Raw genomic sequence first — 17,960 nt, forward strand, 5'->3', positions numbered from 1 at the left:
CTATGTAACCCAAGAAAACAATAATCAGTGTGGCTTGAAAAATCAGCCACACTCATCAAAAATGTCTGGGATGGAATAGAGTTGATGTTGTGGACAAATGATTCCTGCTGTGGAATATGCAAATGAGGTACAAGTCGAGTCTTGTACTCGCTGACATTGAGCCGATTGAGCTATAAAGTGGAAATTAACGAGTGCACCGTGCTCCTTTTTCTACTTCCTTTTGCCTCTTTTGCCCATCTTATCTCCTCCATTATTCTTCATTTATCTCACCGCCGCTGGATTTTTTTGTCATCGTCGTCCTGTCGCTGAAAGGCTTTGTGATGTAGTGCGGCGAGCGGCCTCTTATCATGCTTGACGCATTAACACCCACCTCTTCTCACCTGTGGCCACACTGGCTAAGATTGGGGCCTGTCATGAATCCTGGCCACTTCAATCCAGGTGGCAGGGAGTGAGAGACGGGTGACACCCCCTCCGCACCCCCCCAGCCCTACCAGACACTGGTTTTGTGTGTGTGTGTGGGAAGGAAGGGGGGGCTGTTATTCCTCATAATTGCTGCTTGTCAAAAGCCATTAGCGTAGCTCAGCGGTAGCGCACTAGTGGGGTAGTTGCTGGCAGATTGCTAGGAAGCAAAGCTAAGCTAGCATGGCCGCCACACTTCCCTCATGCAGCAGGGTCTGTTTACCATATGCACACTGGAGCAGGTGCGACGGTCCACTTTCCCAGCCGCTTTTACCCGCCCTAAATAATTTATTTCTAATTTATCTTTCAAATCCTTCCGGCTGTGATGAGATTTGCAGCCAGGTGCTTAAGCACACGCTGCAAAGAGACTTCATTTAAAGGCCACACGGCCTCCAGGGGGAGTGCATTTTTTAGTCCAAATTTTTAAGTCGGTGATGAATATTATAATGTAGTGTGTCCTCCATTTAAACTGTTTCATGATGTGCTTTCTTTTCTTTTCTTTCTTCTAGAATGTCATTTTTCCCGGTGCTGGAGATGACGGGATCAGTGAATACAAGTCTGTCATCTACTACCAAGTCAAGCAGCCGCGCTGGTTTGAAACCATTAAGGTATGTCCTTAAAATCCACCGTGCAGCCCACACGTTTCATTATTAGTAGTTCAAGATACAGCTTGCAGCAGCATCAGAAAAGTAAAGAAAATATCAAAACCTTCTAATCTAATATGCTAACTTCACTTCTGTTTAAAGGCAACAGTAAATAGACTGTGAGCACTGAAAGTAATAATTTTCCAAAAGATAAACAGTTATATAATGGTAAGAATTGAATATACCACATTCACACTCACTTGGAATCTCCCTGTTGATGTCCCTGCCTGTTGTCTCCCTGGGGGTGGTCACACTTGTGTTGTTGCCCAGCGTGGCTGGGGAACAAACGTCCTGCATTAATAATGGGTCGATCGCCTGTCTGGTGTCCAAACAGCTTGTTAGCGGCCACTCTTCCCATAGAGAAAGTCATATTAGCATGATGGATGATGGCGGAGACCACCTCTTCTGTTTAGAGCGGGCTTATAGTTTCATGTAAAAAAAATCAATGCTCCAGATATCATGTTCACACTTGGTCATACTTTGAAGACCAACGCTCTCGGCCATGGGAAGAATATTTTTGACACGTTGACATCATTTCAGGTTGCCATTCCCATCGAGGACGTGAATCGGAGCCACTTGCGCTTTACCTTTCGCCACCGTTCATCGCAGGACTGTAAGTACTAAAAATGGATGCTAAAATATAAACAATGGGCTCAGTCCTGTCCAGCATATGGTCTATAAAATTGCCTTTCACGTTGTGTCACAATGATGTCCTCCCCTGTGAATTGCAGCGAGAATAGGGAACATTTGTACCTGAATGCAGCCACTGTTGTTCGTCTAATTGTTGAGGCAAGGAAGCTTATCCTGGCAGCCTCACAACCCCGTCTGCTCGCCACATGCCGCGGCCATTCTTCTCGCTGTGCCCCGACCTGGGCAAACCTGGTCTTTTTGGACGAGACTCTAGGAGTCGTTACAGGGCTCTCGCTGCGAAACAATCGGCTCTAAAGCTAAAGCAGGGTGTCAATGAAGGGAAGAATCCCTCTCAGCACGTTAAAAAAATGCTATCTTCCTCTGCAGCCATCCTCCCATTTCTCTCCATCCTCCCAGGTATGCTGGAGGTGTGTCATCCCATGCCTTTCAAACACTTTGACTTACTGTGTCTCGCTGTAACGGTTTTTACAGAAACCCATCGGCCTCGAGTAACTCTGACTGCAGGGACGTGCTGATATGGCACAAAATGTCTTGTAGTATAATAGCCTGCCTGGCTGCGTATGTATATGTGTTGAATAAAAGATGCATTCACAGACACTCTGTAATCCTCCTGAAATGTAACACTTTCCAGAGTTTTCTGAAAGGTCCCATATCAACATCTTTTCACCAATTCCAATTAGTTAGTGCTTCCAACCAGTTAGTGCTTTTGTTGATGTGATGTCTAATTTTGACTGTAAAAAAACTATCCAACTATGCGCTGTAAAAAAGAAAACATCCAAAATGGCAATGGGTCAACAGCTACAACAATGGGTTCTTCTAAAAGGATTCTTCTAAAAGAAGTCATCAGTATCACCACTGTCTGACTCGGTACTGTTTCTGCTGCCGCTGTCGCTCGTGGCCAAGGCTGAACGTGTGCGGCAGCGACAGATCAGTTCGTCATGGCCGCCCCTTGGAGTCCGTACGCCTCTACGGTCTTGTGTCCGTGAGCCGGCCTGACCCTAACACGCTGTATTGTTGTCGGTCCTCATCATGCTGACTCTGTCGTGGATGTAAGGGATGCACACCCCGTTTTACTGTGTGATTATGCGTGATTATGCGTACTAAAAAAAAAAAATAAAGGATCCACAGCGCCCTCTCAACAATAAGCTGAACTGACATTCTAACTTTCAGGTCAAACAGGCTGCACACCTTTCACTACAAATGTAACTTTGATTGGCTCACAAAAATAAATCTAGCCTGAAATGGACTTCTTTCCATCCACGTTGTGCGCAGCCTTTCCCTCCAGTGGCTCCTGCCCAGCCAGCCGAGCCGTTATTCACGGCCGTGACTCCAAGCCACAAACCAACACACGGGGAATTTATGCAGATAGAATCGCCGGGACAATCTGAATTGCGTCATTCCACCGCGTGTAACTTTGTACTTGTTGATAGGTGATGATGATTTATGCCGCCTGACCTGAACGCTCGCTTACAGGACAGTTGGAAGTCTCCTGCTTGTACACTTGCACCATTCAGCATGTCCAAAATGGAGTAGGAAGGAAGCCGAATCATATTTACCGTTGTTCAGGAGTTGTTCCGACTCCTTCTCAGGAGTGTCTCCTATTACTGATATCATTTCACTACCTGTTTTCAACTCGACCTATTGTCTTCTTGAAAGACAAGGTGATGTCCCCAAGGTTCTCAGGGAACCGGCGAAGGATTAGCATTGCACCTTCATACTCATCCTGCTCTGTAGTGCTTGCAGGCTGAGTAGAAGCTCCTCCACCATCTCTCTGGAATCGTCAGCTTTCATATTGCCAAGAAACTTATGAACCAAATTATCACACAAAGTGGTGGTCCTTGACCAACGTTCTGATCTGAGGGCCATCCAATATCCCTGCTTTTTTCCTTCTCATCGCTAAGGCCAGGAAAGGTTGATCATATGTAGCCTAAACCAGGGGTCTCCAACCTTTTTTGCACCACGGACTGGTGTGATTTGGGTCTTTTTTCACGGACCGGCAATTTGTGGCCTAGCATGTTTTTGGAATGGGGGAGGAAACCGGAGAACATGCAAACTCCACACAGATGACTGAGGGTGGAATTGAACTCGGGTCTCCCAGCTATCACTTGTCCGCCGTGCTGTTACACCAATAATGACTAATAACGACTTTCTCACCAGGTAGAGCAAATAGCTTCTAAATGTCCTCCCTGCATATTTGATCACATGAGAAAGTCCATCAGATGCCTGTAGGGGGTACGTCGTGGTCGTCTCTGATCACGTATATATTCTCCTGATGGTTCTCTTGTTTTCTGTCTCCCTCGCAGCCAAAGACAAATCGGAGAAGATCTTCGCCTTGTCTTTTGTGAAGCTAATGAGGTACGACGGGACCACCCTGAGGGACGGTGAGCATGATCTGACCGTATACAAGGTATGAACACGCTGCAGCAGGCGACTCGGGTGGGGTGTATAAATAATCTACAACTGTCTTCTATGGAGGCTTGTGTGGTGGCCGGTCTAATTGAATTGTGAGGCTTCATTTGTTGGACCGGGGCCTCTAATGTCATTTTAAATGTGTTTTTTGTCTGTTATTGTCCGCTGTGAGTTGGCGTTCCTCCATATGATCTAGTCCAGGAAGTATTGTTTTTTGTTCTCCTAGGACTATACTACATTATGAACACATGATACAATTCTTTCATATTCCAAGTACTTTACAGAACTAAAGCAGTATATTTTTGGGGGGGACTTTTGGGCTTGTTTTGAACATGTAATGCCGTTCAAAACAGAAACAACTCCTCCAAGATAATTATTTGAAAACATTCAATACAAACGACATTCAAGTCCCTTCTCAACGAGAACTGTCAGGAATCAATATTCCAGTCGCACTGCAGAGACGTGCCTTCAATGTGCAAATAAACTGATTCTCTAGGCCGAAGCAAAGAGGCTGGAGGACTCGTCCCTCTACTTGAACCTGCCCGCCACCAAGATGGAACTGGAAGAGAAGGGCTACTCCGCCACGGGCAAGAGCATGCAGAATCTGGGCAACTGCACCGTCAGCAAAGACTCCTTCCAGATCTCCACCTTGGTCTGCTCCACCAAGCTCACGCAAAATGGTAACCACCTCTTTACTTGGTGGGCGCACCAATCATAGCAATGTTTATTATGATTATTATTATCATTAATAGGCCCTGAGAACCAGCAATAGGGTGCAAAGGCCATTTTTGGCCAACTAGTTCTTGGGACTTCAAGGGGAAAAAAATCAAGGAACGATGTTAATTTGGATTACATTCAAATGCAAATGGTTTCTGTCTTTAATTTGGGCACAATTATGATGCTTTATTGGGTTCTGGATGAGCTGGAGTTGGAAAGAGGAGTGCAGTACTCGTCTGCAATCAGCAGAGGCGCTGTCCATGAAGAAAAACACGACATCAACGATTCAATCTTTAATATCCCTGCAGTCGGCCTGATAGAAAAGCAGTGAAGAATCAACATCTTTTATTCACAGAAAAACCTTACCTGCTTATTCAATTCTGTCCCATCATATATATATAAAAAAACCAAACAAAACAAAACAGTACATTTTTAAACATCAAGGTCGCCGCCTTTGAGAGTTGCTTTTTGTGTTCGATCATTCAAACCAACAGAAGGCCACTTTTGTTGCAAGTAAATATTCATATGTTAATTCAAAGTCTTTTACATTCCAATTACGCGGCAACGTCGTCACCTTCTTGTGTCCCAGAATTAGCTATTCTTTTGTGGCCCCTGCCTGCCTGAGTTGATGTTTACTTTAATGACTTTAATGACTTTTCCTGTATAATTCCATCAGTATATGGAATGAGATGAAATCATCAGTAGTTTGTGTTTGGGCTTCCTGGGATGACAAGACTTTAGAATGCAATCATTTTGATGAAACATTATTAGACATGTAGGGCTTTGTAGCAAAGGAAGGCAGAAATGCAGAACACAACATGCACTTTGTTAATATTTGTTTATCTGCGTGTTTTCCCAGTGGACCTACTGGGCCTGCTGAAGTGGCGCTCCAACACCAGCCTCCTGCAGCAGAACCTGCGACAGCTGATGAAGGTGGAAGGCGGAGAGGTGGTCAAGGTCCGGGTTGTTGATTTGATTTTACACTTTGTGACACTAACCCTAATCCGAAACAAAACTAATTAAATATCATCTCCTCCCTGAGCTAGCACCTTACCCTGGCGGTTCATGTGTCCCAATGATCCTAGGAGCTAGGGTCCCCTACCAAAAACACCCCAAAATCAATCATCTATCCATCCATCAGTTTTCTATGCCACTTATCCTCAATGGGGTCACAGGGGTATGCTGGAGCCTATCCCAGCTGCCTATGGGGGAGAGGTGTGGTACACCCTGGACTGATCAAGGCCAAAAATCATAAATATAATTAAACAAGGGTCACTATCCAATGAAAAATTTATTTTTATTATAAAAAAATGACTTGTAATATTGTAATAAAAATGTAATATTACTAATTCTTATTTCAATTATTTTAATATTATGATAATGTACATTAAACATTTTTTATATGACACATAAAATGGTCATCTTTTCAAAAAGGCTTAATTGACCGTCTTTTAATTTTGCAATGAAATGCAACACTGACTATAATCTTTAGCGTATAGAATTACGAGCAAATCCCGTCATGTCAATTTCTACTTAGTTGTGCTTGGAATGGAAAGAAACAGTGTTTTAGTTTGAGCGGGAAAAGCACCCTGCCTTCAGTAGCACCCTCCCGAGTACATCACTCTGCGGACGAAGTAGTTACGGTGATCGGCTCCAGATGGATGCAACTGCCACAGCAGGACCGCTTCATTAAACCACAGGGGTGTGATTACGCTCAGCCACACATTAGCCAACTATAACCCCAGCCACAAGCGCCGGGAATCTGTGGCCGTAAAATGAGATAACAATTTCATTTAAAGGCCCTAATGGTTATCCTCTTACACGAAGATCAGATACTTGTGTCAAGATTAGCTCCTGCATAAATCATTCCTTAATGGGATTCCTCTCCTGGGGGATCTGGTCACAGCTTGTGAGACGGAGTGGGAGTCTCGCCTCCACATGGCGTGTTTGTTTGTCAGACGCGCCGCGACGGTGGCGAGATTGTTCCCCGTCGCCGAATTGGCTGAGCAAACGGAGCGCGCCTCCCCGGAGAGGTTGCAGCATCGCAGAGTTTGCTGCCTTCGGCGTCTGTGCGGAGCTGTGTCATCACCAAAGATCCACGCTTCTTGACACAACTCACTCCTCGCGATATGACAGATAAACAATCTGATGGCGTTCTGCATCTTTGTGTCGCTAGCCGGATTAGCATTTTAAAAAGGAAATTTGCTTTCAAACGCTGACAACGAATGCAAGGAAAGAGGCCCTGCGTTGTTTACATTATATCAACTCCTTGTGTGTCCTTCCTTCTAGTTCCTGCAAGACACCCTGGACGCCCTCTTCAACATCATGATGGAGAACTCGGACAGTGACACGTTTGACACGCTGGTGTTTGATGCCTTGGTAAGCAGACAAGTGGAAGAGGCCGTTTTTGTAGCTTCTTAGACTTGTAATAATGTTTAAACAATGATGCCGCAACATAAACAACGCAAAAATTGGAAATAACTTTTTATACAAATATAATATCATGACTTATTAACAGTTTTCATAATAGTGGTTAGCATGTAGGCCACAATGTCCGGAGATCAGGAAGACCAGGTTTCGATTCTCCGCTTAGGCATCTCTGTGTGGAGTCGCACGTTCTCCCTGTGCATACGTGGGTTTTCTTCAGTTTCCTACCACATTCCAAAAACATGAGAAATTTTAAGTCAAGAATGTGGCGTATCAGTCAGAAAAGTAATAATGACATAATAAGGCCCGTTTTCACTCTTTTGTGTGCAGTACCTTAGTAGTAGAAGGGTTCTAATCATAGTATTCTAAATAACTGTACTTCTTCGCCAAGGTGTTCATCATTGGTCTCATCGCCGACCGCAAGTTCCAGCACTTCAACCCCGTTCTGGAGACCTACATCCGCAAGCATTTCAGCGCCACGCTGGCCTACACGTGAGTTGGCCCTCCGTGAATAGATCACATGACCACCTTGAGCTTATCTGAGGAGTTGCGCTGTGTTGGCAGGAAGCTGACTAAGGTTCTGAAGAACTACGTGGACAATGCAGAGAAGCTGACTGAGCAGCTGCTGAAGGCCATGAAGGCTCTGGAGTACATTTTCAAGTTCATCGTACGCTCCAGGGTGCTCTTCAACCAGTACGTGGTGATGCCAATAAACGAAATGATGTATCTGCTATAACAGCCCCTTGCTTCATTAGGATGGTGCAATTCCCATAAAGCTTTATTACAAGGCGCTGGTTATATTGGCGTTTCTTGGTAGATGATGTTGGTTTTCTACCTTTTCCACTTTCTTATGTACATATATATATGTACATTTATAACCGGATAAATGATCAATAAGCACATTCTCAGACTTAAACAAGATTGTATCACATTAACTTTGCTCTAATTGATACTGGAGAGGATTTTTTTTAGTAAAAATATTTTTCATTGATTGATTTTAAACCAGGACATTATTGGCTTGTACCAAGAAATTGTATTCTAGTATAGTCAGCATCATCGGTATTCAGGAAGGGCATCCGGAATATAAAGGGCTCAAGCCAAAAATCAGTATGCGGATCAAAAAGACCTGCAGTGGCGACTCCGTAATCAGGAAGAAGCCGAAAGAAACAAATAAAGTATGGTATTTGATATGACAGATTTTTTATATATATTTGATATTTTTATATACGAATATTTTTAATATATTTTATTATGTATGGTGGATATTTTCATATTAACGTATCATTTTAAAATGGCATATATTGTATAATATCAAATAATAAAATTTACTTATTATGCTGTATATTTTGAATATTGCATTGTAATTATATATATTTATATTTCATATTTTTTAATGACATTGTATAATATCAAATAGAAAAACATGTATATAGTGTACATACTGAGCACTGTCTCCCCCTCCCCAGGCTCTACGAGAACAAAGGAGAGGCCGACTTCATGGAGTCCTTGAGGAGCCTCTTCACTTCCTTTAACGACATGATGAACAGCAACTCTGAGAGCACGGGCATGGTGAAGGTAGGCGCGTATTGTGTGACTGGTACGGCGGGTCATCATCATCCCCTGTGGGATTGACTTAGGATGAAAAGCTCCGTGAGATAAAGTCCATGTCTTTCTTTCCTCTTTGAGCCACCTTTCCTTTCCATGTGGTCTCCCCTGCAAGGACTGCACATACTTTCAACTGAAGCCAAGTGTAGCCAAACTCATTGCTAATGAATTGAAAGTCTGATTTGATATTTTTAACACAAGAAAGCATGTGCAGCCCGTGACTTCCTGATAGTCCACCTTTCACAGGCATGCTGTTTGATACATCCTATCTGTACGACTATACCTGTTATTTCCTTCCTGTTTTTTTCCATCCTTCCGACCTTCACTGTCCTGTGAACCGGGGTGTCCTCTGGCTTTCTTCTCTTTAGCTGCTCCTAAAGGTATTTATCTTTTGCCTCCAAGTCTCTCTACAGGGTGTATCAAAAACCGTAGACTCTACAGAAGAGAGCGCAACTGTGCATCGTGTTGAGGACTAAGTTGGCATTACCCCAGTGCAAGTAGCGTGTAACGACGGGCCAATTTGGGTATTGCAGTGTAGAAGAACCAAAATTCTCATTTTGCATCATATTTAACGTTAACCCTTTTTTTGCCACTGGAAAACGGGCCTGTGTTCTGTCATGTATGCAATTATGCAATCAAGAAAGTTCATTCAAGTGGAACTTTAGTGGCTACTTTTAGGAGAGTCTACGTTTTTGTATACATCCTGTATATACAGTAGCTACAGTATGTATGTGTACTTGTATTTTCTCATCCTGCATCTGTGGAGTCACCTTGGCACACCTAGTCAGCAGATATGTATGCACGCTCAACCGTACTGGAAGCTCCACAGGCAATTAGGGGGCGCTTGCTGTGTAATTGGGTGCCATATTAGTCTTTACAGTCACTAAATGAAGACCTGATCTGGGGCAACAGCCATGAAGGCGTGGAGTTCCCCCTTAAAAGTCAACCTCAAGGAGATTTATTCCTCGTTGAAGCAATAATAGATGTCACGTGGTTACTTTGCAGTAAACGGCAGAGGGTACAGGGCATTGAGGCCCAAACAGGTTTCTTCCTACAGTAGAAGGGCTGTGTCTTCTCCAAGCTACCATCCGTTCTTCCCCAAACTGTTTGATCATCGGGAGTTTTATTCATATCAAACTGATATGATGCCAAACCTTTAATAAAAACAATATAATGTATGGGAGCATGTTTGTAACATGGTAAACCGAGGAAAGTCTTTAATAGTAAACTACATGAAATTAATATGAAAATGATCCCACTGAGTTGTTTTTTCTTTTCAGGGTGCCGCTCTGAAATACATTCCTTCTATCGTGAATGACGTCAAGCTGGTGTTTGACCCAAAGGAACTAAGGTAAGAAAGCACTGGCACCTCCATTCATTCAATTATGAATAAAAACACAACATAAATCAGTAATAAACTCAACTTTTGTGATAAATAAAGGCCCTCGAGGTCCTCCATCTGTTCTGTTAAAAAAAAAAAAAAAAGTTGAAGGTTGACATCCTCAGTCTCCTTTCCAGTCAGTAAAAGAGGCCATTGGTTGAGTGCACTTCCCAGCTTCCTGCACTCCTTTGCTGCCGTTATTCAAATGTGCAGACAGCAATCATAATCCAATAAACCTTTGTTAAATTCGGCAAATATTTAGTCTGCTGTTGCAGTCCCAGCTGGCAGTGCATCAGGGAAATGACTACCTCAGCCCATCGGCAGAGCTGTGTGCAAATTCATATCGTTGTCATCTTGTTGGGACGCTGAAACATCCACAAGTCACTCAAAGTTAGGGATGAACCATAAACAGGTCAACTTTATCCGACCTTTCACTACTTTTTGCACAACTTGCTACTCTCCAGCAGATGAATGAATAGAAAGGCTTACAGTATAGTATGAATTGTATACCTTCACTCATGATTTTTCTAAAACATAATTAATAAATCATGATGTTTTGTGCTTGAATACGCCTCCATCCATCCACTTTCGATTCGACGCTTATCCCCACTGGGGTCACAGGATGCTGGAGTGAATATGTCCTCTATTATTAGTAAAAATGAAGTAAAATACAAATATATGGCATTCAGAAGATGCATTCAAAGACATGATGCCATGCAGTATTCCACACTGGCTACTATTTGTCAGTAATGTTTGGTGGTACTTGATTGCTGGAACAACAGGCTTCTATTGCAGGACGATCACACACAGTAATAATGATAATAACATAATTATAACAACTACAGTGGCTACTGTTGCAGCCAAAACACGTCTTATTTTTGTCTGAAATGGCTTATTTTCTCTGAAATTGGGTAATATGAGTGTAAAGGTAGGGATGCTATTTCTAGTATAGAGGGGTGTAGTAATATTAAAAATATATTTAGATGGGTTTTCTATGCTCTAAGTTTGAAAATATTTGATTTATAATAGGAATCTGAAAGAATCCTACTTTGGGGAAATTCACTTATCACGTCTGGAACCAATTAACTGCGATAAAAACGGGATTCCTGCACGTCTTTCTGAGGTCCTGGGGCTTTATCATGACCATATAAGGATTATGACAAGACCGCTATTTATAAAAAGCAGCAAGGTTTCCCCCTTAACTGCAAATCACAGCTTATTTTACTGACTGACCATGTCGAGGCGGCATCAGCTGCTCCCGTTGTTAACGCCAAAACTGGCCCGAGCCGCTGAGCTGGAGGCTGCTAAATTGAAGCCTCGTGGGCGAGGAGGCCACTTTCATCCTCTGCCAGCACCTTTTCCTCTGCTCCTTCGTCCAATGCTCGCTGACATAACGAGCATCCTGACACTTACGTTTCACATATGTATGTATGTGTGTGTATATACCATTATATACACACATGCATATAGATACAGTATGTGTGTGTGTGTATTTTCTACTATATATACACTCACATACATATAGATACAGTATGTATATAGTACTATATATACACACACATAGATATGGATACAGTATATGTGTGTGGGCATGTTCTCTGTTTCTCTGACGCGCACAGTTTGATGTCTGCGGCGTTGACGTGTGAATGGCTTAACAAGGGGAAACGTACGTCAGCAGACGAGGATGCTTTGTAAGTTGCCGTTTGAGGCGGCGACTTTGTTTGGTAGCGAACCTATCGACGTTGAAGGCCTCGCAACGCCCACACTTTACTTCATGTGCCAGCGATATTCAGTTCTAGTACTGTGGGTGTGCTGTGCTTTATTGTCACTACAATGAGCCTGCTGAAAACGTACGCTGTCGTCATTTCTAACTTGTGCTTTGTTCACACTGCCTGACCCGACAATTTGGTTATATTAGCTTAATTTTATTGCAAAAACAGCACAAAGCCCCGGGAATCATATTTGGGTGTATCTGGCCTAGTCAAGTCAAGCCAATGTTTGTTTATGCATCATCATTTTTGCTGTGTAAGCCACTACTTTTATCTTAAACTTTAAACTACAGCTTTGCGGCTAATTTAAGGCTAGCCAATCTTGAGCTATCAGTGAAATCTCAACAAGCTTGTCAACCCGTTGGAAAATACAGGCGCTTATTACTCAATATAACAGTCTGACTCACGGTGTCATCTTACAAAGAGTGCTTAACTCATCGCGCAGCACGTTAATACTCAAAGGTAGCAAGTAAACAATACAACTACCAATAAAAGTTTAAATGTTGAAATAGTGTATTTTCTTCAGTTTGCGGTTAGGTCAACACTTCATGGTTGCGTTCTTTGATACTTCTATCTCTTGGACCATCTTTGGGCAAAGCTTGGGATCCTCACGTTTTCCCGTTTCTCAGGACTTAAAGGTCACTTGCCGTCGAAATGCGCTCCAAGAATAACAAGGCAATCAGTGTGGTAGGTTAGTGCGCCACTTTATCGATCCTGAAGTCAATTCTGGCTTGGTTGGTCCCAACCTTGCTGAACATCTGGATGATTTCCCACCATCGGAGGCAGTCAAGCACCTACTGACGCCTGATGAGGTTGACCCTTTGTCCCCATGTTTTGTTTTACCACCACAGCAAGTTGTTCAACGAGTTCATCCTGAAGGTTCCTCCGGGTCGCCTGGTGAAGCAGAAGCTGGACTGTCTGATAGACATCGTCCACAGCGATCTCTTTACGCATCATGGTGAGAAGACACACACACACACACCCAAGGTGCCTACATCCGTGTCTAAATCCTTTTTAATAGAAATAATAATAATAATAACTTCCTGTACTCCCACCTTCTTCTTTTCGAGGCAATGGGTGAAGTGTTCAATGACCTCCACCAAAGTGTAATTGCAGGAGTACAGAAAAAGGACACTTTTTGTCGCATTTTTCTTATTTTCTATGGACTCCATTCAACAACAAAATACAGGCATATCCATTAGGTTGGTATCTATGAAGAAACGCCATTCTCTATGCCAAGTGTGATTACCTACCACACTGGGTGAATACCATCCAATAAATGGCACCGAGACGTACATTGTGCAGTTTTTCCTAGCCAGCCTTCAATTTTCTCCACTAGCAGGCTTTTCCTTCCCATAAGCCAAACCGAACACTTAGCATATTTATTTATTCTTTGCAACACTGCGTCTTTTAATTTGCCTTTGACATTCTCACAGGTTTCACACATCACTTTCCCATATTAAGGCAAAAAAGCTGATCAATTCCCCAGCTTTCAGGAGTCCATTAGCGAGCGGCGCCCGTCTGTATCTGTCAGCATATGTCGCCTCTGTCACCGTGTGAATTTTTGTTGGCGCTGTCCCCGCAGATTGCCGTGAAATCCTCCTGCCACTGATGACAGAGCAGCTGAAGTTCCACCTGGAGAGGCGAGAGGAGCCCAAGGCTTGCTGCCAGCTACTCAGCGACATCCTGGAAGTGCTCTACAGGAAGGACGTGGTGAGGAACCAACGCTCCCTGTGGGCGACCTTGTGCACGCTGCTCAAACAAGGAGTTTACTGTATGGCGGCCACATTTAATTACTGCGTGTATTTACTTTGTCCCTGTTGTCTCTACTCATAGTCGGGTTTTATTTATTCCATAGTCGCTTAGCAAGAGGTGCCTTGAAGTACATCACCTGTTTCACAGGTTCACAGTTCACCATGTCCAAAGAGGACATGGATTTGGAATGCTGCATTTTTAGCCTACTTTTGCTCTGACACCTCCATATTTCCCAGACGGACCGCTCATTCATAGCGCCATGTCCTCACAAACCCTAGCCAACCTTAAAATCCTGCACGCTTGACAGACAATAAAAATGCCTGGGAGAAAACTAGATGTTAGACAGGCTAATTCCTAGCTTGGTGTTGATGATGTGTGGCTGTTTCTTTCCATTCTGCTGCTTGCTGCTTGTTTATGTCCAAGCAGAAGCTGTAGTCATCCTACATTTGAACAAATTGATATCAAATGTGTCAGATTAACCCATGTAGATGTTCCGACTTGTCTGCATCCTTAATCCTATTCATTCTCATTGCGTTCTGCAACGTTCAAGCACCTGCGATCACCAGTTCTGCTTCATAACACACCTCATATGCAAAGATTCATCTTGACAATTTAGTGTCCAATACATAGTGCAATATTAGGCTTATTCATCATAGGTATGAATGTGAGTGTGAATGGTTGTTTGTCTATATGTGCCCTGGGATTGGCTGGCCACCAGTCCAGGGTGGACCCCGCCTCTCCCCCGAAGACAGCTGGGATAGGCTCCAGCATGGCCGCGGCCACCATGAGGATAAGCGGTAGAAAATGAATCAATGTTAGTTTTTGCATCCTGTGCTCATATTCATATTGTGTATTTGCTCAGGGCCCCACCCAGTGGCACGTGCAGGTCATCATGGAGAAGCTGCTGAGGACTGTGAACCGGACCGTCATCTCCATGGGCCGTGACTCTCCTCACATTGTAAGTCGGCAGCATCCTTTCTCCCTCCTTCTATCTTTGTCAAACACACACACACACACACACACTCCACTATTAGAGGCTTCCTGAGAGCTATCATGAAAGGCAAAGTCTTGCTTTCACACTCCGTCTGAGTGGGTTTGATCTGCCAGTCGTGCTGATCCGTGTGTGTGTGTGTGTGTGTGTGTGTGTGTGCTGCATTTGGCAGCCCGAGCCATTTTTCTGTGTGTGTTATCTGAGTGCGTGTCTGATCCCTCACTCATTAGCAGATTTGTGATGCCTGGCAGCAATTTGTGCATCCGTCATGGTATAAACGCATTGCTCAATTTCCATGACTTTAATCTATTTTTCGAGGAGCTCCAAAAGGACTGTGAATGCCAACTTTAGATTTTGATTTGTTGCCCTTTTTTTTTTTAACACCCTCTCTGTATTCATTTGTCGAGTGACTTTGACACAACCGGTAATAAATGCAAACTTGTTATGTATTTTTATGATGGTACATTTACGACACCCTCAACAACACAACAGCGACAAAACAACGAAAACTGAAGGTAAGTTTAGGTTATTCTGAAGTGATGTCTGACACAACTGGAGGTAAGTTTAGGTCTGTAAACATCATCAATGCAAGGAGCTCATGTAGCCTGTGAGCGTTCACATTTAGCAACAAATGTCCAGCATGCATCCGTCACTGGGCACACTCTCAAGCTAAAGGAGCTGTCGTTTTACCAAGCACCCCCCTGATTCTTTTCCAGTCTCAACCTGGAGTTCGTCAAGGACTCCCTCTCCTGGCTTTCCACTCCTATTCATTAGTCGGGGTTGTCCAATCGAATCCCAGATTCTCCACGCGTCTGTTTTGCAAATATTAGGAGGCGCTGAGATAACTGTGAGCCAGACGGCGAGCCGTTTCATTTCCTCGTTCATTCAGAGCACAGCAAAGCTGCATATGAATTAGTCTGCCGTTGGAGTCAGAATCTGGGATGAATACTCACTCATTGAAATATCACACAAAGCGGTAAGAATGGTGTAATATGAGAACGCGTGCAGGCCAAGAGGACGACAAAACCGGAGAGGATGCAACACCACCTCATCTGCTCTCCACTCATGAACCTTGCATCCTAATAAGCTGCTGCCCAAGCACAGGCTGCAGTTAAGCAAACACACCAGAAGATCACCAAGGCCCTTACCGTCAGGGGGCCTTTGATCCTGCATCTTGGCGATACGGAGAATGCCCCCCACTTTGCCTAAAAGGCAATCAGCTCTCATGGAGGCCGTATTAACCAGAGTACATCCATCTCTACGTCCCTCTTGCCGTGCACATGAAGTAGCCTTTCCCGTCGTGGTTAATGAAACCGCTCTACCTCTGTGGTCTCTGTAATAAGCTTTTGTAGTGGGACCTGGCTTTAGTCTTTTGGTCCAGGAGGTCAGACCGAAACGTATGAAAACCGAGGCATTATCGTTTACCATAAATCAATTCCATTGCATTTTCTTCTGCTTATCTGCATCCGGGCTGCGGGGGCAGCAGGCTCACTTGGGAAGTCCAGACTTCCCAGTCTCTGGCCACCTCTCCCAGAGTCTTCCTAGTCCCAGAGTCATTCAGCTATCACTTCATCAACCGATCAATCATTTGTGTACAATGTTCCATTTGCTGTGTACCTCGGCTTTTGAATTAGTTGGACAATATTTGCTGCTGTGGGTCAGTAGCGCCAAGTCCCAGGACCTGACAATGATTAATAATCATCCGCTTTGCATTGGATTTTGGAGTAGCCGTGTGTCCGGAGATACTGCGGTACCTTTGGGTTTTGTGCGGCAGCAGCAGCAGCAGCAGTCTGCTGACCTTGTTCTACCGCGTGGCAGCCTCTTCCATTTAGATTTATGCATAAGCGTTCTACTCTGCTTCTTCCACTCACCCTCTCTCCTCTCCCCTGGCGGCGGCAGTCGGACAGAATGTAGATGAGAGTGATCATGCTGATGGCTCCGGGGTTGTGTTGTTGTATTTATTTATTTATACTTTTTTTTGTGTCGTCGTTGCCGCAGCGGCACATTTGCATCATGGGATGTGGTCGGGGAGAGCTGCGTTGGTATTCATGTCCACCCTCGTGCAGGTTGACTGGAGCCCTTGGGAGAGTAGCGGCCACTTTTTGGCTGTCGCTGCTCCTATTATCGAGTCGTGCCCTTGAAGTGTGTGTACTCTGGTCTGCTGCTAGATGTCTGTAAGGGAACGTGCATGCTCCATAAGAGTCGTGTTGATGTATCATTTTAGCACGTCATGCTGATTGACGTCCACGTGAAAAAACCTCTGCCTCTTCTTGACTTACTTTACTTCCAGCTGCAGAGACATCACAGAGGAAGAAGCATGGCAAGAAATGGCACTGCATTATAATGCCTCCCGCTAGGACAGAGGTAGGGAACCTATGGCTCGGGAGCCAGGTAGGGCTCTTTTGATGACACTATCTGGCTCTCAAGCATTTCTTACCACAATAAAAATGTATTTTTGCTAACAATTTAAAGTAAACATCACAGAAATATTAAAAATCAAAACTTTCTTATGCATTTTAATTCGTCCATCTATTTTCTACTGCAATACGGCCGACCATATCCATCTTTCCTGATGATATTTTCCAGGTCAAACACCAAAACGTGATTATTACTGGGTAATGCAGTAGTCTACCTCGGTCATTGAGATGTCAAAAAAACATGTAAATGTAAACTTTCCTCCTTTAGTCAAATAGCTAAAGCTGCAGAACCAAGCCTTCTGGTGAAGATGGCCAAAAGAATGAAATACGTGTACTGAATACGGTTCAAAACTATGCAGCAGCAGAAGTTGCATTAATGGCAGCAAGTATTTGATTTATTATTAGACACTGCGCTGCTCACGAAAGTATGCTGGCCACACCCCATTGGCGTGGGGTAGTGTGCCTGGTCTACATAATTAGAGCCCATTATTTCTAAAACTGTTGGTCTTACATATAAATGCACACATTTTATTGCATTCAAAATGTATATGGCTCTCACAGATACACATTTTAAAATATCTGGCCTTCATGGCTCTCTTAGCCAAAAAGGTTCCCGACCCCTGCGCTAGGAAGTCATTACTGGCCGCCCGCAACCCTGCATATCAATTTGTGTGTGTTCTACTGGCCTTTAAAAGTCCTGCCACAAGTGAAAATATTGACTTGTACATGATTTTA

The 17,960-nt window shown here is 43.8% G+C and overlaps 1 protein-coding gene across 4 annotated transcripts in view; it reads left to right on the forward strand.

Moving 5' to 3' along the window:
* dock1 (dedicator of cytokinesis 1) overlaps positions 1–17,960 on the forward strand; it is a 98,120-nt gene that overhangs the window by 16,508 nt on the left and 63,652 nt on the right. For all 4 annotated transcript variants that reach the window (XM_058060983.1, XM_058060986.1, XM_058060987.1 and 1 more), the window contains exons 15-27: positions 969–1,067; positions 1,644–1,716; positions 4,058–4,161; positions 4,660–4,843; positions 5,740–5,837; positions 7,170–7,259; positions 7,699–7,799; positions 7,872–8,000; positions 8,774–8,882; positions 10,193–10,263; positions 12,914–13,020; positions 13,648–13,775; positions 14,680–14,775. In XM_058060983.1, coding sequence (XP_057916966.1) covers positions 969–1,067; positions 1,644–1,716; positions 4,058–4,161; positions 4,660–4,843; positions 5,740–5,837; positions 7,170–7,259; positions 7,699–7,799; positions 7,872–8,000; positions 8,774–8,882; positions 10,193–10,263; positions 12,914–13,020; positions 13,648–13,775; positions 14,680–14,775 — 1,389 coding nt within the window. The remainder of the gene's footprint in view (positions 1–968; positions 1,068–1,643; positions 1,717–4,057; positions 4,162–4,659; positions 4,844–5,739; positions 5,838–7,169; positions 7,260–7,698; positions 7,800–7,871; positions 8,001–8,773; positions 8,883–10,192; positions 10,264–12,913; positions 13,021–13,647; positions 13,776–14,679; positions 14,776–17,960) is intronic.

The sequence above is a fragment of the Doryrhamphus excisus genome, chromosome 22, assembly GCF_030265055.1.
Source record: "Doryrhamphus excisus isolate RoL2022-K1 chromosome 22, RoL_Dexc_1.0, whole genome shotgun sequence".
Classification (NCBI taxonomy): Eukaryota; Metazoa; Chordata; class Actinopteri; order Syngnathiformes; family Syngnathidae; genus Doryrhamphus; species Doryrhamphus excisus.